Source organism: Lepidothrix coronata, unplaced genomic scaffold (genome assembly GCF_001604755.1).
Source record: "Lepidothrix coronata isolate B3197 unplaced genomic scaffold, Lepidothrix_coronata-1.0 Scaffold1, whole genome shotgun sequence".
Lineage (NCBI taxonomy): Eukaryota > Metazoa > Chordata > Aves > Passeriformes > Pipridae > Lepidothrix > Lepidothrix coronata.
In genome coordinates, this window is record NW_016690181.1 from 16,403,570 (window position 1) to 16,427,840 (window position 24,271).

At 43.1% G+C, this 24,271-nt stretch overlaps 1 protein-coding gene across 3 annotated transcripts in view; it reads right to left on the reverse strand.

Moving 5' to 3' along the window:
• LMO1 (LIM domain only 1) overlaps positions 1–23,415 on the reverse strand; it is a 93,914-nt gene extending 70,499 nt beyond the window's left edge. Inside the window, exons 1-2 of one of the 3 annotated variants that reach the window (XM_017812686.1) lie at positions 23,378–23,415; positions 17,917–18,018 (exon numbers count right to left, since the gene is read on the reverse strand). In XM_017812686.1, coding sequence (XP_017668175.1) covers positions 17,917–17,941 — 25 coding nt within the window. In that variant the 5' untranslated portion in view covers positions 17,942–18,018; positions 23,378–23,415. Of the gene's footprint in view, positions 1–17,916; positions 18,501–23,377 lie in introns of those variants that run through there. The other 2 variants (XM_017812679.1, XM_017812692.1) reach the window with 2 other exon arrangements.
• Positions 23,416–24,271: the final 856 nt, after the last annotated feature.

Sequence of the window (24,271 nt, forward strand, 5' to 3'; positions counted from 1 at the left end):
TAAGTTAAAGTAATGAAAATAGGTGAACTTGAGAAGGTGGACAGGCACGAATGATCTCTTCCAAAATAGGGAAGAATCCATCTGTTCCCTTTTAAAGTGCATAAAAGTCTTTGTAGCAGTAATGAAAATTCAGGGATGTAAGTCATGGACATCATAGCAGTCTATTAGAGAGAGGACTGGGGCTGTATTACAGAATACTGTGAGCAGCGGTGATTATATAAAAGGGATGCTGCAAAGGCTGCATAGCAGAGGGCAAGTCAAATGATTCAAGGACTCAAGAATCTCAGTTCTTCAAAAATAGAGGGAGAAATGAAGATTTCTGCCCTTTGAAGAGGCAGGATGAGTACAGAGCCACACAGATGTCTGAAGGAAGCTGTGAAGACGGAGTTATAAGGCAGGATATGCTCCTCAGATGCAGAAGGTAAATGGCTGCAGCTCCAGGTGATGCACAGCCAGTGGGTTTGCGCCGTAGCCGGCACAGGGACAAACAGAAGCAGGCTCTGTCACAGCACTTGGGAAGGTCTCTGCTCTTCCTCTCTTCATTCCACACATCAAACCATGACTTTCAGCCACACGCTGTCCATCAGGAGCAAGATGCAGCCTCCATGCCAAGCACCTCAGGTGAGGTAGAGTTGGTTAGGGCATAGGACGCCCTGGCTGGGGGCTGCCCATAGGGTGTCTTCAGCTGCCTGAAGCTTCAAGCAGGGGCTTCTGCCTCCCAGCTCTGCCTGCCAGCCCACACCACCAGCTCCCTCTGCAGTGCATCCCACAGGACAGCCACCAGTGCTTGCAAGCACCCCAGAGTCCCACAGCAGAGCAAGATGTGGAATCATCCTTTTGAGCCTTCTGCATGGGACTGTGGCACAAAGGAGCAATGTTACATTCACCATTTTCCATTTTTCTCTTTGGATTTGGTTCCTGTGAGGCTCCCTATGCAAAACCAGCCAAAACCACACAAGACTCAGGAGAAGTACTAGTTGATCAGTCATCACGTAAAACAAAGACCAAACACTGACAAACGCTTAAGTAGTTGGAAATACTTTTCTGTGTATATTTTAAAAATGGCAGGTTCCACACAACTTCTGTTTACCTCTGTATCAGTTCTTCTCAATTAGAGCCAGTAATACCAGAAAGTCACAAAAAAAACCAGTATGTCCTGCTTTCAACTCATGAATGCCCTTCTCCTCCTCTTCCCCTACTCAGTGACTACACTTACCTCCTCCATATATAGAGACCCAGTTTACTTTCACATTTCCAAAGATACTTATGTGTTTTATTGCATATCTCTTTGCTAATATTTTTAAAGCACAGCAACGTGCCTTAATTGGTTTGTGCATTATTCCCAAATTATTTTTCTCTATTTAAGAGGAAAAGCACTTTGCCATAATACACATTATACAGCAGAGTAAATCAAGTAAGGGGGAAGGTGGGGATGACATTAAATTGCATAAGCAATAGAGAAAGCCTTAGCCAGATTAGCATTTGACACGGTATAAGACAAAATCTTACTCTCAAAGTAAACTGGAAGCAGACTGACAGCCAGCACCCATGCTGATCTGCCCTTGGGTCTGGTACTGAAGCAAGAATCACATGAACTTACATGTTTTTTTGCAATTCAGCATGTAGCATTCAGGTCTGAAATCTGGAGACCAAAATCTCATCTCACTACAGATTACCAAAATCCTGCTTTTTTGAAAAAGTTACTTTACTTTCATTGCACTTCTCAACCTTTTTCTAGATGCTTAATTCAAACACTATAACTTAGAGATTATTTCTTGCTCTTCTGTATGCATACACTGCCTTACATAGCATAGCACCAAACAAATATAAACACAAGTAGGGTCGAGTTCTGTTGGGTTTTTCTTCCCACGTGATGTCCTAGTGATTTCTTCCAGGACATAAAAAGCATTTTCAGCATTTATTTTATGAAAATACTGCCATTCAGCATCCACAGGATGTGTAAGACCTTTCCTTCACTGGGTAGGCATCTCTGCCAAACTCAGGGTAAACACTTAAATGGAAGGAGTGCTCTGAGAGCTGGCAGGGAAATGCTGAGTAAACACAGCCCTGCTATCAACACTACTCCTTAATGACGAAATCATTCAGATGTTAAAGTTGCCTCAAGCGCTTGATCATGATATGCAGCGTGAGGAAAGTTCAAAATCAACTCCTCCTCCTGCATTCTCATACAACTTCAAACAGTAATAGGCACTTACCTGGCTTGCTTTACAGATCTTGCTTTGATAAGCAAAATTTTAACTACGTTAATACCATTTGAAGAGTATTCATTTAATTGAAACAGAATGAGACTTGTCACACTGTTCACAGCTGGTACTGTAACAACTCACATGACCCTCTCTTGTAGCAGGAACTAGCGCAATAATCCTCACAACTGATTTGTTCTGTAGATCTAATAGAAACTTGAGCCAAGACCAAGAAATATTTGGTTTCTTTGATTTAGCATCATGAAGGAGCATTCTTTGGAGAGTCAGTGCTGTAAGCTCACAAGATAAATGAGAACAACACACATTAAGAAAGCCTAAGTGCAGATCAGGATTTGGCAAGGGGTTTGTTGAACTCAAATTTTTATCTATCTCCTTGGGATGTGAGGGGGGTGGGAAACAAGTCATCATTCGAGACTAAAACACTTGGAGCTTGTGCAGTGATGAGGAAGGAGCCAACCATCCCAAGCAGAAAGAGGACAGGATGAAAAGAAGCAGAAGCAAACACTGAGTATCCATTAAGTGAAGCGTGGGGGCTGCTGCAACATGTCCACAGTTCCTTAGTTCAATGAACTGTTTAACTTGGTAAAAAGTTTATAATGGCAAAAGATGGTCAAAATATTTGTCCCAAGAGGCAATCAGAGCTTTGTTTACTGTACAGAAAATGGATTCATTTGTGTACAGTGAAACATGCCATAACTAAACTACAGTGACCACAAGGCAGCAGCTCCTCCAGTCTAGGAGAGGAGGTGGAGTGAGGACAAGGCTGTTAGTCTCTGGTGTCATTTTTCAAGTCTTGCAAATAGAAACTGTCTGACTTCGTGTCTAGTCACCTACAGGAGACATCAAAACCATTCTCTTTTCCTCTGCCCTGGCTGGTGCAGTTGTTATTGCCGTCAGCTCACTCAGGATTCCGCCAGCACATATTTTTCTTCTGAGAGTGACCACTGGCAAATTGCAACGCTGGATGCAAGCGTGGCCAAGTGCCCATGGGGAACACAGAAATTGCACTGGGCACAATTAAAGCTGAGCAGAACATTACTGCAGCATGGTCTCCCTGCTTGCTCTAAGTCAAAGCCTATCAGCATTTCCAACACCTCTTCCTCCTGGATTTGTTACAACAGTTGTGAGACAAAAAGAGCAAAAAACCACACCAAGGTTTTAGGTTAGCCTAAGATCTTGCCTTACAGCTATGTTGCACTCACTCCAAGACAACCCAGAAGAATCCCCAAGAACTTGCCCAGGGAAATCTGATCTCTTTAACACGGACGCAGCAAACCCTCGAGATTGTTTAGTTGGGAACAGCATTGATGCCTCTATCAAACCCCAAGAAGGGCCTTGGTGCTGTGACTGTCACCAGAAAGGTCTTCAGGCTACCAGATATAACAGAAGAAAGGAAATCAGGAATCCCCACCTTCAGCAAGATGCTTACACTAGCTGGTCCCCATGTCCTGGCTGAAGGTTTAGTGATGGTGGGGCATCTTCCCTGGGTGCTCTGTCAGCCAGAGAAACTGCTGGCTTGGGGAGGAGGCTGACAGGCAGAAGCAGGTCCTCAGGAGCACACCTCAGCTCAGCCCATTTTCTTCCCATAAGTGCTCAGAAGAACTTCTCCATGACAGGCTCAGCAGCAGGAGCAGCAGCACTGCCTGCTTTGGTCCATGCACTGATGGTGCAGGAATAGAGCAGTTGGCAGCCTGGCATTGCTTCCCCCAGAGCCCATCGTTGTGTCAGGTGGTTGCATTCAGCAGAGCCTTTTCAAAAGCTACTCCAAGGCTAGCAACTGGAACTGTGACACCACAAACCCCACAGCTTTGCACAAGTCAACATCATTAATGTCATTCCCACATTAATGCACAATGCTTTTGAACATTGGTGCTCACACAAAACCAGGTTAAAAATCTTCAATTCCTGAAAAAGGAGCAGTGATAATGCTGCACCAAGCTCATTTTACTGGGTCTGGGGTTTATTTTCCCATTCAAAAAAGTACTCTGCTGCAGTTTCCACTGCAAGCAATCCCATCTCATTATGGTCAAGCCTATAGGGTGGTACATGCATAGGGGAAGAGAAGATTATGTGATACTTCGGAGCTGCACTTGGTGAAGAACAGCTGCAGCAGTCAGTATCCCAAGTATGATACCACGAGAATTATGTTTCTCTCCCATCCTCCCCAAAGTATTTAATTCAGGGCAGGAGGGGTAGAACGCATTCACCTTTGAGCTCCTGTGCCACAAGCAACTGCATTCATTCAGCTTCCCTATTTAACTAAATGGAGTTCACACATGCTGCAGTATAGAGTTACCTCTTGCCATCTGAAAGCAGTCCAATCAATGCTGTACACAGAGAGTAGCATTTGAATCAGCCTTAAGTTAATTCTTAGTCGTCGAAACTGTGACAGCATGCTGACCCTTTCAAGTCAACTGGGAGCAGGCAATCTTTGCAGAAGATCCTCAGGCCTTTAATCAGATTCTCAGTGGGTTTTAAAGAGATACTACAGCATCAGTTTGTAAACATCTCTCTGGTGAAAATAAAGATTACTTCTGACCTAGCCAATTACTCAGTCCCAGAAGATATATCCCAGAGTTATAATTGAATGAACTATAGGGAAAGAAAATATATTTTAGGTAGTGGGTAACAAACTCAAATCCCAACTTAGGATGCAGGCAGCACTGTATCCCACGAAAAGATCAGATACATAGCAAAACGAATATAAAAAAAGTCTATTAAATCATCTAGTCCCTTCTCCTATCAGGGTAAGATTGCTCTCTTGAGCACAAAGCTCTGCTAAGAAGATTGCAAATTATCAGCTGAAGCCCTTCCTGAAAAGCAAGTATGGTGGGGAAAGACCAAAGCATTGTTTTGAGGAGACCAGTAGTATCAGGTATTTGTTTGCCACATCACAGAGAATCTGGGGCAAGATTTCAGTCCCTGGTAGCATGAATTTGCTGCAATATAAGTAAGGAATAGGAAAGAAAGTACTGGAAAAAGAAACCTGTGCTCAGCACCCAGACTGTCAGAGACATTAAACAGTCTCTTGTTGCATTACCTTAAAACTGCATTTTAGCATGCAGAGCCATTGCACTCCATTGTGGAGAGATATAATTACTGACTTAAGAAAAAAAAGAAGTTATTTATTCTGGAGCTATTACAGACTAATGTGTAACAGACATCACCCGATGGGCCGTTAAGGCTCCAAGGGCCATTACAGGACCTACTTGAAGGTTTTAGAGTTTGTGGATCACTGCTCTCAAGCAGAACAGCACAGGCAACACCTGCACACAGAAAAGCTAGGGGAGACTTCTGGGAAGAGCAGCTGCTTATGCATTTTCGCACTCAAATCAAACAAAATCACATCATTGAAAAGAAGTTCAGAACCTGCAGATGCGGCTTTTGCCATTCTCATCAAGGAGTTCACCTGAAAGATTGCAGCATTTATATATTTATATAAATATAAATATATAAAATATGTTTAATTTTCATTTATAATAAAAATTATTATATATTATATTATATAAATTTTTTAAAAAAAACTGAGCATTGAGGAAGAAAATACCCTCCATGCTTCCCCAGCAGGGTCCCCTTTCTATTCTACTTTCACAGAAAACTAAAATTCCCAGCCAAGTGATGGGTTTATAAAATTTTAATAGGAAAGAAAAAGGTAACCTCAGGCAGGATCTTACGTGCAGACTTTCACCATAAATGAATGTTCATGAAAATATGGGGTTTTATATGGAAACACTGACAGAGCTTCACAGACAGTGACATAAATGCCTCAACATGGACTGACGACCAAGACAAACTAGCAAGTCCCACCTCCTGCAGCCAGAGGCTATCATACCATCTCTTTCTCTAACCCAAGAAGTCAGCTTCATGCCTCCACTATCCTCCAAGGAAGGCTGATCTAGAGACCAACTCTTCTAAAGCTCAGAAGTTTTCAAGTTGCTAGCCTAGAAACATTCTTAGCCATTTCCAACTACTTGTTCTAATGTTTTGGGGTAAAAAGTCCATTTCCCTTCCTTCCTGGTGCTTCCCCTCTCAGTGTCCTTATAAAGGACAGACCAATCAGCCTTCATTTTGCAAAGGTAGACAAGTTGAAGCACAGACTGGTCTCCATGGGCATCCTCTCTGCCCCTACTTCCACATTGATTTACTGTCCCTTAGCATAAGGGATCTGCAATTTACCCATGGTAGACAAGGTCTATCAGTGCCTCTCTCCAGCATTATTAACAATGACAATTATTTGCAGTTTCTTGGTCAGTTTATTCCAGGATTACATTTGCCTTTTACCAGGTACTTCATACCTCAGTCCTTTGGAGATCAACCACCACCTGCCCAAGCCACCCTTTTCCTCCTCTTCTGCCAGTTCTAGCTGACAGTAAGTCCAGCATGCAAATGGTCCAGTGATCCCAGAAGAGACTAGCTGGGGCTCCTGGACTCCCCTTCTTTCTGTTGAGAGCTTCACACAGGAATGAAACCAATGGACAAGAGCACAGGACTTTAGTCCCCCTCCCATCAGTTACCTGAACTGCAAAACCTTTCAGTGGTGTTTTCATACAATGAGCAAATTGGTACTTGGTGTCACACAGTACCTATCCCACCTTCTGTACTAAAAGGTCAGCTGAATTACTTCTGTTTGAAAGCAGAATTCATGGTTTTGGTTTCAGGATCTAAAATACCACTTCTGAAGACAGTGATGCTTGAGGTTCATTTCCCCTCTTCTCCCAGGTTCAGAATAGAAGCATTATTTCTCATTCACAAAAAAAGAAACAGATGCCACAAGGAACAGTCACATCCTGTTTTGACTGTCATTTCTTAAAGCAGCAGCAATCTAAGACCAGTGCTCCATAGCTAAGGTACTAAAGAATCAGAATGGGTAAGGTTGGAAAAATCATATATAACAATCCTGCACAGAGGTAAATGAGTTTGTTACTTTTTGCCAGCCACTGAGTGCGTACAAACACTTCTGTAAGTCAAAATTTTGCTTCTAGAAAACGTGAAGCTTCTTAATTGCAAGAGTAAGATGGGTAGCCAGAATGGTACCTGTGCAATAGATAAAACCAGTGGTTCTCTCAAGTGTGATGGAAACCTGAAGTGGCCAAGAGCCAGCTCCACCCAAAAACTCCTTCTGATCTCTTCAGAATTTAATTGGCATTCTCTTTAGCACACACACATAAGGCAGATTAAAGAAAAACCTAAACAGTGTGAAGGGTGGAAGCACCATTACACAGTATTAAAATGTCAGAGATTTGAGCTCTGTGTTGGTTTAGTCATGAGTTACCAACAACCACTGATGGCAGACATAAAGCTTCCCTTAAATTATTAAGCATAAAAAGGCAGACTGTAATATTTTGCTAAACCAAAGTACAGACACAGACAAAGATGTCATTTCAATATTTGAAACCAGCAAGTTTAATTTAAAATAAGAGCAAACCAATAAGCTCAGAAAATAGCAATGTGTGAGAGGAAAATTACACTGCTAGAGAAAAAAGTGGAAGGACTTAAGAAATTTATAAAAGTAATCTCCAAGTGGAAATTAGAAATCAACCCCTAGAAACAGAATAACACAAAAGAAATATTACTGTCCACTTTCTAAATCAATATAACACTGCTACACGACAGAATTACCATGGTAACTCAAGTAAAAAGAATAAAGCAATTCTTATTATTTCAAAATAAAATCACAGCCTGAAGCCCAGCTTTTATTACAACTGCTGATAGATCGCTGGCTTGTATTTATCTGAAATATTGCTTTTCAATCAGCTATTTTATGAATGTACAAATTTCACTGAGCAGCCCACTTAGACCGAATGCTTAAAACCCCCCCAAAAAACTAGTCAATGAATTGATTACACATACGCATACTTTTTTTTAAAGGGAGCCTTTTTTTTTTTTTCCTATATCCAAATTAAAGAGAGATAGGGAAATGAGTGAGAGTAAGTTAAAACCTTGTTTAGTCTGACCTCTCTAAATTCCGGCTTAGATTCCCCGGAAAAATACAAAAACAGTAATAAGAAAGAACAAAGAGGAATACCAGGGTACCCAAAATACTGCACAGCCCCTGTGCAAGGACAGGGAATGCGTGTGCATCAGGGGGGTGTGCACAAACACACACATAAGAAGAGACACATCTGTTCCCTTCTGATAAAAGGAAAATAGAAAACACTGTCTAAACACAAAGTTACTCAAGGACGTTTTGACTTGCCCTGCTGGGTACTTCAGACTTTTAAAACGTTGTTTGTACAGCTTGGAAAGCGCATCAAGCACAGGATACTTGTCTGTGTTTCAACTGCGCTGAAGGCAGAGCTCAGTCAGGTTTCCCCACGCCTCCGCTGCTGGTGCCACCTTTTAAACACATTAGTGCAAGGAGAAAACCAGCAGGTCACCTTCTGCTCTCCTCCCCCCGATGTTCAAAAGAGCATCGATCGGGACCTGAAAGCAACAGTCGTCTTAAAAATAATATGCTCCTCCCCTGCCCCTGCCCCTCCTGCCCCTGGCCAAAGCAAACACCCCTGGACCAGCTCAAAACCCAGACTAGATATGGAGCAGAGCTCCATTGGCCTTGGAGAAAATGCATGGACAACCAACACAACTGCTGACTAAAAAGTTAAGGCACCATCTACCAAAAAAGGGTCACTAAGGAAGTGCCTATAGACTGTCCAGATGTTTTACAGCACAGTCTAACCTAATTTTTTTCTGTTGCACCCATGAAATGGCAGAGGGGAATGAGACTGACACAATCACAGCAGGAATTGGAGGGGAACGTGACCAATGCTCATAATTATGGCAGGAAGATAGGCTAGTGAAGGTTTTTCTTCAAGTGTGCAATTGCTTGGACTGAACCTCAGGGGTAAAAAAAAAAAAATTAAAAAGTTAAAATTGCCTATTGAGAGGGGATCAACATAACTGCTCCTAAAACAGTCAAGGAGACCAACTGTTTCAACAGCACTCTGTCCTTCCCAGGAGATCCAGAAGTTATTTCTCTCTTCTTCTGCAGAGGTCTGACCTTGTAACCCAGCATGGGGCAGCAGGCAAGGTGGGACCCACGCCCAGCACTGTGCCACAGCAACAGATGGCACTGCAGATCCCACCCTCCTCTTTTGCTGGGCAAGGCAGCAATGCCTGTGCAAAGAGAAAGCAGAGATGAACAAACCTGGGACAACTAAAACACAAAAGTCCACTTCTGACTCATGGGGGTCAGGCACATCTCCCCAGATACCCAGGGCTTAGTTCCAGGGAATGCTCACTTGGGGTGCAAAAATTCCTTAATACTGGCAAAATGCTTTCAGGATTAAAACCAGCAGTGATATGCCAAGTATCATAGCTGGAAGTAAAGACAAATGCTGCAACAAGAGCAATAAACCACCTGCCAGCTGTCTTTTATATTAAAATATTTCAGTGTTCTTAGAGCAGCTTAATTTCCCATCTTGCTCCAAGTCCAAAGGAACTTTGTGGGTTGCTAGCTTCGCCATGCAGCAGTGACATTGCTCATTATTTTTAAAATGGATTTAGAAGCTGTGATCACACTCGGCTCAATCTAAAAGTATGCGCTGTCTATTAGTGTAATGTGGTCCTTTGCCGTCTACTGCAAATGGGGTTTAAAAGCAGTGGTGGAAACAATGTGTGCTTAATCTGAACACGGACTGCAGAGAGGTCGCACACTCAAATATCCTGTTTTATGTGGTATCTGGTTGTATTTTAAAACACTCTTTTTAGAGACTTCAAGCCAGCTGAGGTCACAAACAATCATATACAGATTAGAAAAGGGAAGGGAGCTGGGGGCAGCCAAGGGGAGGCTGGTCTGGCACACTGAAATAGGACACTCTAAATATCACTTAGTATTTCTTTAAAAAAAAACCTGGCTGAAGTAGTAAGCTTCAGAGAAACAATAAATGCAGAGGTGGTTAAAGACTTTTTATTCAAATAAAGTCTTGCCCCAGGAGATGGAAGTAGAATCTTGAAATATGGAGATAGGATTTTACATGTGCTAAAAGCATCACTGTGACACTTTTTGGAAAAAAAAAAAAAAGGAGGGGAAAAATACCTTCGTTGTTATACATGACAAAATAGCAACTAAATGTTTGCTTTGATCCCAGCGCGTAAAGGGTGAAGCTTTTAGGCAAGGAGCGGCAGGTGATCTCAGCTCTTCTGCAAGTCCTAATGCTCCTAAAAGCCACTCTTCCAGTTTCTGTAATTGGGCATCAGTAGTTAATGTAGTATTGACTGCATTACATGCTCCTGTGCATCCTCTCACTAATGCCAATTGCATCACCTTGTACATTTACCATATTGCTTAGCCAATAGCTGTTAAAAGCAATCCAAATCATGAATCATATAGGAAACTTTTAGCAAGACACGACATCCAAAGGAGACAATTTACAGTTGAGTTAATCTGGGTACATTAGCGAGACATGGATTCAGGAAGACAGACCAATTTATGTTACTTTAGTTTTACCCTTTATTGCTTTGTATAGGCAAATGAATGGAAGGGCATGGACTAAAAACAGATATAAAGGAGTCCTTTTCAAAACAGATCTCCATTCTGTGCAGACAGGTCAAAGGGTTTGAGACTGATGCTTATTTGGGCTTTCATAACCATAACAGGGTACTTACAGAAATCATTTTCCACAAAGGAGTATAAAGATAAATATATAATGGATTCTGAATAATGTTCAGCACCCACCCTCACTGCATGTACATTAGGCAGAAACCAGGTTGTTCAAGGCATGGCCTACCCACGAGTCACCTGCCATGAAGAGTCCCAGGTAGGTCTGCTCACGAGCTCTTTTGGGGGGAACCCAAGGCAGGAGGTGTTCTGTAAAACACACCAAGGCTCACTGGCTCAAGCCAGTCCTCTGCTGGAGGACTACCATGTCACTTGTCAACATACAGAAAGCCCAGTCTTCTCCTACCTACTTGCCTTGAAGAGACTTCATCCTTTTGAAACACATACCCATTTCTCTGGAACAGAGGGAAAGCATACAAGCAATAAAGAGATATTGGTTAACCCACGTCAGCTGCAAGGTAGCGCCAACCGGGAAATAAATTAGTAGCAAGTTCCCTCTGAAAAAGTACATTTTACAGAACAATTTCACACTGGATGCTTGACCAAAAGATGCATAGCAAATCGACATAGCCCCTTTCTGCTTTTCTGATCAAGCTCAGCAGCACCAGTAAAATAGAGATGGGGAAAAAAGGACAGCTAGGAAGTGTGCTGTTGCCTCAGCTTTTATGGGTAGTGAGCAATTTGCAGCATTTGTGGAGGGGAAAGAAAAAAATTTTAAAAAAAAAAAAAACACGGTAAAGGAAATCTAGGGGAAATAGCGGCTCATGAGCCAAAAACTTTTTACAAAAGAAAAACTGAACTGCATCCTTAAATACTGGATTTCAAAATACTGGAAACTCTGATGTTCTAAGCTTAGTTTTAAAAGAGATCATGCTTCCCTTCTGAAAGGCTTCCAGAAGTCCCCTCGAAAGAGTTGCACATGCAGGGAAAATGCCAAAACAAAGCATTTTCACTAGCTGATCAATTTAAACAGCTGTGGTAAAGCTGCAGCCACTGGCACCATCATTAACAATTTAAAGCATGGCTGCTTTTGTCTTCCTTCCCAGTTACATTCTCATTATGCCTTTTTATTTATTAGAAACACAGCCCTCCAGAATACATTTCTATATCTCAGATCCATAATAAACCAAGTAGGAACATCCCTGGCTTCTACTCAAATGGATGTTTACATTGGCGAGAGGGTTAATTGTTTAATTCTGGTCCAAGTTCTCTGCAGTTCAGTCATGAATATGCAACAATCATCCACTTTTTTTTTTTTTAAGAGAAACTAGAACTGTTGATATAAATAGTTTAAAAAGAAGGCAAATAGTACTTTCCCTGCCCAGATCACCCTTTCAGAGTTTGATTAGCATGCAAGGAGCTCTGAATGTTGGCGTAAAGAATTCAAAAACGTTCAATGCAATTTAAAAAAACCCTCTAAATTTGGACAAGAGCATCCATTATCTCCTTTGATACACAGTGTGAGTAGAAAGTAGTTTGCAAGAACATTCACCGGAGAGCTGAGAATCTGTTCGCACAGATAGCACCCCACATCGCGCTCGAAAACTTGGGCTTGGGAGTCATCCCATTGGAAGGCAGGGAAAACACACACTTACACGCTGAGAACTGAAAAACAGTAGCTGTGGTGAATTGTTCTCAGACCATCTATAGGTTTAATTATGTTAATCTAATAGTGAACAACTTTCATTTTTAAACACCCCTCCCTCCACCCCCAAGTCTTCAATGAATAGGAGCGACATTCACTGAATAAATCATCCCCTGGCAACAGTTACGCACATTACTGAAGTTGGGGGCAGTGATTTCTATACGGTTTAAAACAACGTCTATGTGTTTCAAATTATGACAATTCTGTCCAATTTTTAAAAGATGTAGACCCATTAGAGTTTTATAGTTCAGCATTTAGCAGCATCTGCAGTGCCTTTTTTATTATTCTATTGCAACACTTAGTGCTTGATGCCATTATTCTGATTTTGAATTGATTTCAAGTAAAATATCTTATTTGCCATAAACTTTCATATTCTTTACCTAAGTAGGACTCCTCACAGATGCAATCAGTCATAATACTAAAAGAACAGTTTGCCTTTAGCAGAAATGTAATAGTTCATGCTAATGACAGCGAAGCAAAACTTTGAGCAGCAAGCACATTTCCAAAGAGAATAAAACCATCTCTAAACACAACGCCTGAAAACCTTAAGAAAGCCTCCAAATGAAATCAATTAATCCTCCAACCATGATAAATTTCTTAACCATTTAAGAAACGTATTTCAGACTCTGCTGTGACCCTTTATCACCAGACCTAATGGATTACTTTATTAATAATGCACTGCTCTTAAAAGGAATTTTTCTGAAGATTCTACCATAAGAGAGCATTTTTGGAATGGCTATGACAAACAGGCTGACATGTTCATGTTGTATCTATTAAAGATAATAAAATTTAGCACTAACTCCGAAGAAGACAAATTATGTTCTGCTGCCAGGGTATCAAGTATACTTTCTACTGTATTAAACCAAAATTAGAGCAAACTAATTTCCAAGGACAAGCTGCTTCTTTTGCCCTATTACCAAGCTGAAAAAGGTCTCTACACTGTTTTAATGCTTGTTATGTCAACCAGACAATTATCATGTGTCAACAGCATCTGGGAATGAAGTATGATGACACCCTATACAGATGCCAGCCCAGATCTTTCAGCTATCTAGTCCTGAACAAACACTAGGAAGTATTTGATTGCCCAGCAGGAATACTTCTATACAAAGCAGTTTGCTACTTGTAGATCTGCTAACTCCTTTCACTCTTCTGCCCATAGGATGAGATTTTATTAAATGGATCTCTAGGTTATCAGTGCTCCAACTGCAGTACCCTGCATTTCTTGGAAAGGTATAGGCAATTACTTTACTATCCTGTGGTTCCATCACACTTTGTGGTATTTGCCGCTTCAGGGGCAGAGAGCACCTCTAGGAAGATTACCTTATCTCCACATTTAGTTAGCTTTGGAGAAACAGTCCAAATTTTTTTTGGTCTTTTCTGGCCAGACCGAGATTCGTGGTTTATTCTGCTGCCAAATGTGCTCCGGTTTTATTCAGATTACTGCTTTGACAACTTTGACAACTTCCTATCTCATCTTCATGAATATATTAATCCACTCCTGTATATTTGAGTCACAAAAGAACGTTGTGCCATGAACTAAAGCCAGACCAAACATCCAAAATTGCACTAAGACCACGTGCATCAAAATCAAGCCCTCAAAAATCCAACGGATAACCCAGCTAAGTAGGCAAAAATAAGGTCTTTGGTGACCTTTATCAATCATTCTTTGAATAAGCTGATGTCTGGGAAGATGTATAGTCATTCTTTATACATAGTAAGCTAGACAGCAGTGGACCACGGAGAAGGTCTGAGGTAGAGGGGAAAAGGAGATACAAAGAAAAAAAAAAAAAGAGATAGCTTCAGGGATATTAGGCAAAAGAAAAATTAAATTCCATGTCATGTGCAGGAAAGCCACCCTGCCATTTCCCCTTTTCTGTCTCTGCATGATTCCTCAATAGGTATACCTGAAAAAGGTACACTAAAAGAAACAAAAGATCCCAGCAGCACGTAGAACAGCTCTTGTTCCTACATGGCACAATTTGTACGTGCCTTATTTTTGCGTGTATAATGATTTTTACTGACAGAAAAGGATTGCTTGGACCTGTGTTGCTGGAGACAGATCTCTCTCCATATCCATCTACCTATCTGTAGGTACTTCCATGTGGCAGCTGGCATACTCATTTGAGAAGCCAACCCACAGCTCTGCTGTCCTGGCTAGGGCACTGTGGCAGCATTCCTGTGACTGCCATTATACAATCAATTTCACTGCTTTTCTGATTCCAAATGCTGCTTTTTTTTATTTCCTTCTGTGCGGGGTAAGATGGGCTCTTACACAACAGGGAACCCAACTGCTCCTACTAATCCAGTTTCAAATTACCTAATATTCATTGCCCTAAATACCTCCCATCAACCTAAGACCCACTCTCTAACCTCAATGCACACAACCAATGAGTATCTGTATTTTTCTTTTCATTTTTAAAGAAACTATGATTTTTTTTTTTTTTAAATAAAACCCAAGGTTTGCATACAGGTACACGTTTAATGGAGTGCTCTGATATATTATTTGCTTGGCCTACTCTTGGGACCTATTTAAACAGAGTTCTGCTGGAAAACACAAAGGATCCCTGATTTGGGGTGCTACTGTCTATGCAAACACCAGGATGAACACACAGCTGATCAGTGCTTTTACAAGTGCACACACACTCCACAATTTGGTTGAAGGATACTCTGTCTAGTTAACACAGCACAAGTTAGCTGAAAGGAAAGTTTCACCCCCACCACACATAACAAAGAGCCATGATTTCTATTAGTGCATTTCATACCATACATGCTGATTACCAGGCTGTGCTTCATTGTTAGCAGAGATTACAGCTGGGATAAGCTGCAGCTTTTTCCTAATTGCTATTATGATGACTGAATTTTTGTTTTGTGTCAAGCATTATTCACACATTATACTCCAAAATTTGATCCCTCTATGATGCATTATTGATTCCATGCAGGCAATCACACTGCCGCCAATGTGAAGAATTAATTTGGGCTATTCTAGTTGATTTGCATTGCTCCATCATAGCAGAACATAGTTCTATGGGGAAGCACAAATTGAAAAGGAATATTTAACAAAATATGGGAAATGCTGCTGTCCTTTTAAAAGAGATGAGTCCTAACAAGGGGAAAAAGTCCCCCCAAAAAACCGCTAACCCAGCACAACACGTGTGGTCCAGAAAGAAATAAGGTCAGTCAGCCAAATTCATCTTAGTCAGAGGAAGGTTACAAGAGTAGCCTTATGCCTCTAATAAAGTAAACTAGCTTGCTTCAACTTATATTGCCAAAGAAAACAACTGAACACCTCTGAGAGTGACACTGCTTCAAAGCCTTTGAAACCCCGTTAGCTTCATTTGTTTTCCCAGCATAAGCAATACTCAACCACTTAGTGGGTCTTTTATCCACAGTCCAGTCAACTGCAAAGCTGATCTAGAAGATGTGTAACAGATGCTCCACATCTACTTCCCCTTTTTTAAAGCTCTACTGTGTTAACAAAGGAACTTATGAGATTTTAACAGAAATAAAGCCAGTGATTTATTTTTTTTCCCCCAAATAAGATTATTTCCCAGTTTTGGGATGCCAACTTAATTAGAGTGGAATAAATTCAGAAGGGCAAGACAACTCATACACGGACTTTGATCTAACACTGGTCAACTCTCAGTCAAAATCCAATTGAATCTGCATAAAAGTGGGCACTGATAATGATGTATTCTGTTTGATCTCATATTTTAAAAGTGTAAAATCTTAGTGAAAAGTCCATATTTTGTCATTGTGCCAAATGCTTCACATCAGAATGAAACAAAACCTCATATCCCATCCAAGAAACTAGATTCAAATTCTATGTTCATGAATACACTAGACTGATAATTTTATAAATCACATTTTTAAAGACACAAAAACCTCAAAACGCTAGGTCTAAAATATCAGGTATTATTCCCCCCTCACCCCTTTTTTGGGAGGCAAGGAGAGGAGAGAGAGAAGAGAAACTTTTGGTCTTTCAGTAGTCAAGCCTTCTTTCCAAATTATTCTCCAGGACAGCACTAATTCAGTTCAGATATGGGTTGTGAATAAAAATCATATCAGTCCAACTTATTAGCTTTGGGCAGCTTTCAGTACTAGTCACAAAACACGATTAGCACCACCCTGACACAGGAAAGTAAGTGACTTTGAATTACAAGTTATTTTTCTCATAAATATTTTAGAAAGCAATACATATATTCAAGTAAAATCAATGCTACTGCCAAAATGCTCAACTTCCAATTTCTCCAAGCTCTTTTGCTCCCTGTGAAAAGCTGTCTCCTGTCTACAGTCTTACAAATATTCAGTAATTTCTCCTACTTTCAAATGACAACTGCCTACGACTCTTTTTTTAACACTTAAAGAAAGTTCGGAAATAAATTTTAAAAGAATCCGCTACCCAGCACACTTTATCTGTTCATAAAGGTGAAATGAAATTATGAGATAAAGGTTACAAATGTGCGTCAAAAGTTCAGATGCAGTTCCCACTTTCTGTACTCAAAGTGCTGCCAAGGTCTTTGGCGAGAGGCAGCATCCTCGATGGAAGCCCACGTGGATGGCTGTAGAAGTGTTCTGCTCTGCCCCAGTTTTAATCTTTGCTTTCAGTGTACAGACTTTGAAGGAAGACCTAAGCCACAAAGCAGCCTTAGAGAAAAACTCATTAAAAAGTTGTGATTAGACTTACCACGTTCATCCCAGAAACTACTGGAGTCTGAGCAGTTCAGTTGCACACCCTCATAAGTAATGTGTAAAAGATGGCATGGGGTCGTTCAAGCTACTAACTATTACTGTCTGTTATCCTTTACATCAGTTTGTACCCTTTAAGCATCCTTGAAAAGGACTAGTCAGCCTTAAAAAAATAAGTATATGCGAAGTCCTAAAATAAGTCAAGCTCTCCTTCAGCTTCATTCATGAAATTACCTCCCAAATGAACCTACACTTCTGTCATTAAGAGAAGGGAGTAAATTCTTAGAATAAACCAATGCTTTTTTTTTTTTTTTGCCAGAGCAGCTTATTAGCTTATTGTCATAACGTTTATAGCTATGAAGAAAAGCTGTGAGAAATAGATATTGAAGGCGCACATTAAAGAGACCCAAATGACATGCAATGAAAAGGAAAGAAAATCTCAAAATTAGATTTACAATAAAAGCTCTTAAAATAAACAGGCTAAAATGGATATATTACAGGAACTTGCAGAAAGAAAAATCAAAATAGATATTAAAAAAAATAATCAAGCTATTTCTGCTATGTCCTTCAGCAAACAGAGCCTGGGGTAAACCCTTCTTGACTGGTTTGATCATGTCAGAGAAGAGATGAAAAAAAAAATAAAAAGCAAGCATGCTTTTACCTACACGAGAGAAAAACATCAGAAGCTGAAAGCAGAGCACTCTGATATGCACAGCGCACATCTGTTTCAAAACTATTTATTTCTACGTTAGCAGCACACGGAAGACACCAAGCACAGGCTTACACAATCTCAGCCCACCTACCGTCCTCCTTGTCCAGCACCATCATCTCCGCAATCAAGAAAAGTCCGAGGACAGATGCTCCTTCTCCAGCAGCCTCCGCTCAGGGGAGAGGAGAACAAGTCTCTGGGAACACAAATGAGCTACGGTACAGCTGATCGTCCTTTAGCAGCAAGTGAGCTCTAATTACCCAGTTGTCCAGCTTTTAACCTAGATTGCACTCAGTTAGAATTACACTCAGAAATAAAGCACTTTGCAGATACAAAAGCAGCCTCACCTACTTTTGTGCCTCAGAATTGCAAGGAACTAAAACTGCAATTTAGAAAGAAGGGGGATCAGAGCTGTTTCTTTGGTTCTCACCTTCTAAATGGCTCAATTTACGCAGTATAATCTATTTTAATGTAATTGCCTTTGATAGCTCATAACCCTGGCTGTTGCAACTACACAGCTTTCAGCCTTATAAAGTGTTTTCCCTTTGGATTTAAGCAGAATCTAAATCTAAAATTATATTCAGAGACGGCAGAATACCTAAGCCTGACTACTGCTGCCTCTGCCTCTCGATTGGTGAGCCTTGCACACTTGCTATGAATAAATGCACGCGTTTCCCAGGGCCCCCTCTCGTCCTCCTGCCAGGGTTTCCTGGCAGAGCGCGGCTTCCCGGCTCAGCAGCACCACCTGCAGCCCGCCCGGCCCCCGCCCAGGTGCCGCGGGTCGGGGGGGACCCGCACCGCCCCCCTCTCACCCCGCGCCGCGCTTTGTCCCCGGGACTGCCTGAGTCCAGAGCACGGCCACACTCCAGATTTGCTCCCCTAAGAGCGCGGATTTTGTCTGAAAGCAGCCAGTACCTCTGGCAGGTCAGAGGCTCAGAACTCTCCGCAGCTGATGCCGGCGACCCGACCCGGGCTGCATTACACCAGCCCTGCTGCTCTCCCAGCTAGATTTCACGCATCTCTGGTGACCTAAAACTTGATACTAATTTTCTGTACAAACATTTTGGGTTTGTTTTCACATGTAGGTATTAGTTTCAGGGAATACTCCAGAGAATACAGTTCCATTTTCACTAGGTCGATATTAAAATGAATTTACCTAATCAAATGTGGTACAAACCCTTTCAGGTTTGCTCCACTTTTCAGAAATGCCATCAGGGCCCAAATATAAAGTGACAAGTTGGGGGCCCATGTCTTTTATCCTTTCTCTCGCAACTCTCAATCCTTTTTCAGACAAGTCATCTGTTGTCTCCGATGGCTCTCGTAAGGATTGCGGGATCAGACGCTTCACTACGAGATCGACAGCACCATTTCACTCATCATGGTCTTTTAATCTGAGAAAACATTTGATTTCTGCTTTAATGATACTTCTTCCTCCCCTTTACAACTGATACACTGGTACTCTAAAGAGCATGAGAGCGGGCTCAAGTTATATATCCTTAATACCGATTTTTAATTAGATTCCTTATCCCCAGCTGAAGTGGCTTTTCCTTCCCCCTTCATTCACAATACTTAATCCTAACAGTCCTTGAGAATATTTGATGTTAAATGTAACGTTTTACATTGAACTGTTTTCATCTAGTGCTTCCAGCAACTCCTGTTTCCTAGTGATACTTGTTTGTAAGTGTTGAATATGTATTTTAGAGTAAGAGTGCAACCACCATAAATAATCACTTTCTTTTAGGAAGTGTCACAAGCTAAAAAGGAGGAGGATTTTATCGCAAAGATTAAAGTCTAATAGTTAAAAGCATCCATGCAAAAACTAACAAAAACGCAGACTTTTCTAGATTTGAGGTGGTTTAATACTTTCAATATACTATTGGTCTCCACTAGAAAATGGTGAACTCCAAAACTGTTCCACACATGTGTTTCTGTACTTTTCCACCCTATCACCCCAAAATATATGGTACACTTTAACTTACACTATTTGGAAACTACAAGAAAGGCAAAGTTTTGATGAAAATGAAGTTAGCCATTGTCTGTCGCAGGTGACTTCTGTGGCAGAGCAAACCAGCAGACATAACACACTCAGGAAAAAATACGTGGTACCGGATCAATGTACATTTTATTCCTTTACTGCTCCATCATGTCATAGAGGCTGGATTACTCCCTTAGCAAACAGGGTTTTTTTTTTTTAAACACTTTATCTGCTTACTCATTTCACACACCAACAATTAAAAAAAAGTTTTCTAACCCCCACCACATTTGTACAGAAATTAAAGTCAACTACAATTAACACAATCTGTTGGAATTAATCATGATACCTGATGTCAGTTTACTTTTTTAAGCAGAAATCTGGTCTTTGCAATCAAAACATTTATGTGTTTGAGAAATATCTTAACTCTCATTATCTTGAAATTTATAAATGCACTGCATGGTGTGTAGGTTGGCTTGCCCCCAGCAAATTCTGCACTGATTTACGCAGTGGAACTGACTAAAATGCAAGCCCTGAAGTTTTTCACTCTCAACCTTTCTCTCCTCCGCCCGTCTTGTCTCTCTTCTCTCGGTTCCTAACATTTGTTTTGGGAAGATATCTGCCAAAATTCCACTGTAAACCAGTATTTTCTAATATCAAGTCATGTTGCATCAGTCAAGTTATATTATGTCACTTCAAACACACAAAATGCTGTTACCTCCCTGACATAACTCGACGCAATGCCACAACACATCAAGTCAGAAACATTATTATTGTTGTTGTTATTTTTTTCAGTATGCCCCTTCATCCTCAACGATATTTGTAAAAACCACAGAAAAGTATTATTGTGCCTCTGCTACCTCTCGGCACCACGGAGCGTGCTTGCCAAGGAAGCTTTTCACTCACAAAGCCGTGTAGCAGTTATTGGACTGCAAGGGCGAGATGCTGGTGTCGCACTGGGGCTGGCACACACCCCTAAGGCAGCGCCACAGCCCTGGCATGGAGCTGGAAGAAGGGGCAGCTCTCTCTGAGGCCGTGGACCAGCTTGCCAAGTAGCCTTCAGGGATGCAAAAGCAAGGGGCACGTTGCCACCTCTACCTACAAGGCAGCAAGTGTCCTCCCTGTGATGCACCAGGACCTCTGGGAGAGGTAATCCTGAAATCCTGTCTTCTCCACACAGTAATAACTATGAATATGCCCACTGAAGCCAGAGACCTCAAAAGAAGAACACCCCTCAAAGAAAAACCCTACATGGCGAGGCCTCTTAAATCAAGGGGAGAATTGGATACTAGCCACAACGCCAGGATTTTTAGATGGTAGAAATCAGACCGGCCTCTGGGAAAAAAGGGTAAAAAAAAAAAAAAAAAAAGAAAAAAAGGAGCCATTTATGGGAGNAAAACAGACCCATTTTTATTAACAAGCTCATTCAAGCTTGATTTCAAAAGGTATTGGTTTAGTTAGCAAAAGCTTCCATTTTAGTCCATTTGTAAAAAGGGTAAAAAAAAAAAAAAAAAAGAAAAAAAGGAGCCATTTATGGGAGTAAAACAGACCCATTTTTATTAACAAGCTCATTCAAGCTTGATTTCAAAAGGTATTGGTTTAGTTAGCAAAAGCTTCCATTTTAGTCCATTTGTAACCTACGCAGGTCCAGCATCCCCTTTTAACATTCACAGATGAGCGGGCAAGTGGAGTCCATTTGAATCAGGCAGAAAGAAATGTACAAAGGTAAAATAACCTCTTCATAAAAAAAGTTTCTTCTTTCAGGCTCACGTCCTGCCCCCGTTTCTCCAGTGCACCTTTAAAAGTGAGCATAATTTCTCCTGGAGCATAACTACTCCATCAACAGCACAGGAGATTCCTAGGCATTACTGCACCTTGTTGCCCTGATCTCCACATCCCTCTCATCAGGGGTTTGTTTCCTACTTTACTCCTTTTTAAGTGCACCCCGCCCTAATTTCCTGTGTACCTCTACAATCGCCACCATTATTCCCTTTTATACAGCCGCTCATGAAATCTCCTGGAAGGAGGCTGTTGAGAACTGTCTGGATAATCAACGGTTCTAGTTTCATTTCCTTACACCACCATCACTCTGGCCCCGAGCTCCTTGTGTTTAATGAGTATGTCTGCGACACTTGAAAGAGCCCAAATACCCCCATTATGAAACCCTCTTCAGATCTCAGTTTTTCCTCTCAGCTCACCTGTGCCTCTCGCCTCTGCGATGGAGGCAGCATCCTGCTGTTAGCCCGTCAATCACACCGAAACAGACACAGGTTGGCAGGCACCCCATGACAGAGAGTCACCGGGATGAAGACATCACCCACTTATTATTATTAAGGGGCATTAATAGAGATGTTAAGAGCCCTTCCTCCCTTTTCCTCCAACAGTTGAGCAAAATTCAGGGGACTCTTGCAATGCAGGTCATCCCCAAAAGTGAGGTCGGAGAGAAACACAAACCTTGTTCCAAATACTAGTAAGAAATTATCCTTGCTTAATTCCTCAGTCATTACTTAACCCTCTTGCCTTAGTGCACAGGGGGTGTGAGGAATGAGAAAAGTCTTTCTACTGTTATCTCTCGCTGACCAGTTAGATAAGTTCATTCCCTCTTCTCCAACACACGCGCTTTCGACTGGAGCATTATAAACCCCATTAATAACACTACATCAGTTTACTTCAGAGGGCTTCAAGAAATCGGAGGGGGGGGGAAAAAGACGCTGGGAGAGGGATTCTCGGCCCAGAGGCATGTGACGAGCGTGCAGCGAGACTCCCTCCCCACGCACCTCTCTGGGGCAGTGAGCATTTAACCTTCTCGTTGTCAGCGCTCCGGCCCCCTCCCACACGGCCGATCGCCCAAGCCAGCCCGGCATTTCTCTTCGTGCCCCGTCCGACTCGGCGGTGTCGCGGCGGGCGGACTCTCACTGTTCTGAGGCAGAAACTCCAGATCAAAAGAAAAGGGGAGGGGGAAAGGAAAAGAGGAAGGACGGGGGGGGGGCGAAAAAAGCGAAGGGAAGAGGAAAGCATCTCCCACTTGTCTCTTCAGCCTGGCATCCACTTTTCCGAGTTAGAGCCCCCCGCCAGCCCGGCACAGGGACGTTCCATGGCAATTTACACGAGCGCGCAGGGCCGCCCTGCCCCTGAAAGCGGGGCGGCATTTCGGCACCGCGGCCTCGGGTGCCACCGGAATTGGCCCGGCGGGGACACCCGCTGAGGCCACCGGCGCTGATGGCGGCCCGGTGACGGGGCTGCGGGTGTCAGGCACTGCCCCGCCGGCCGCAGCCCGCACCGGGGCCGGGGCCAGCGCCGCCGTGTCCCCAGCGCGGTCACCACCGCACCGCCCCGCCCGGCCTGCACACCGCGGGGAGCGACCCGGCGGCGCTGAGGGGGCGCCGTTCCCGGCGTCCCCGGGACCCCTTTGTGAGCGGAGCGGAGCGGGACAGGCCGGGCAGCAGCGCCCTGCCGCGGCGCGGGGCAGCTCCCCCCGGCCCCCGCTCCTTCCTTCCCTCCGCCCGTCCCTCTCTCCCCGCCGTCTCCCGCCGCCGGGGCGCCCGGGAGGGACCGGCGAGCCCCGCGCCCCGCTCCCACCTACCGTCCTCCTTGTCCAGCACCATTGTCCCGGGCGCCGAGGGCGGCCGCCGCCGCCGCCGCTCCGGCTCCTTGGGGCGCTCCCCCTCCAGCCGCCGCCGCGCGGCCCCGGGGCGGGCGAGGCGCCGGGCCGGGCACCCACCGGGGCGCTGCCGACGCGGGGGCAGCCCCGGCGCTGCCCCGGGACGCGAGTTTGGAGCGGCGCTGCGGCGGGGCTACGGCCGCGCTGGGCGCCGGAGAGCTGGAGCCGGGCTGCTGCACCAGCCGCCTCGCCCCCGGCCCCGCCGCTGCAGCTCGAATGCCAGTTTAGGGATCAAAGGAGGAGGGAAAGGGGGGGGGGAGAGAAAAAAGGTAAGGGAGGACCAATATCGGGGGCTGCTCCCCCCTGGTCCGTCCTTCCCCAACCTGCGCTGTCAAAAATTGTCTTAATGTAATCGCGTGTGATCGCTCACAACCTCTCTCCCCTTTGCTGTTGCTACTGCAAGAGCTTTCCAGGCTTCTAAAGTGCTTTTCTCTTGATTTCACTCTAAATCTAAAATTATATTCAAAGGAAGGGGGGTGGGAGGGAGGAAAGATGTGAACCTATCACTGAAAGCAAAAGCACTTGCCGCCTGCCTCGCTCGCTCGCTCTCTCTCTCAATTTATGTGCTTTGCACTCTCTCCTGCTGCTGAATAAATGCACACATTTCCCAGGGACCCTCAGATTCCCCTGTTAATTAAATCAATTCATTATGCTCAGATCTGATTAGCAGCCCCTTCCCCCCCTCTTTGAATCAATTATTCAATACACAAACATAATTGCCTGTGCCAGAGGTGTCTAAGTATTAGCTTATTTAACTCCAAGGACACTAATTACCCCTAGGGCAAGGGAACTTTTCTCATTAATTCTGACAAAACA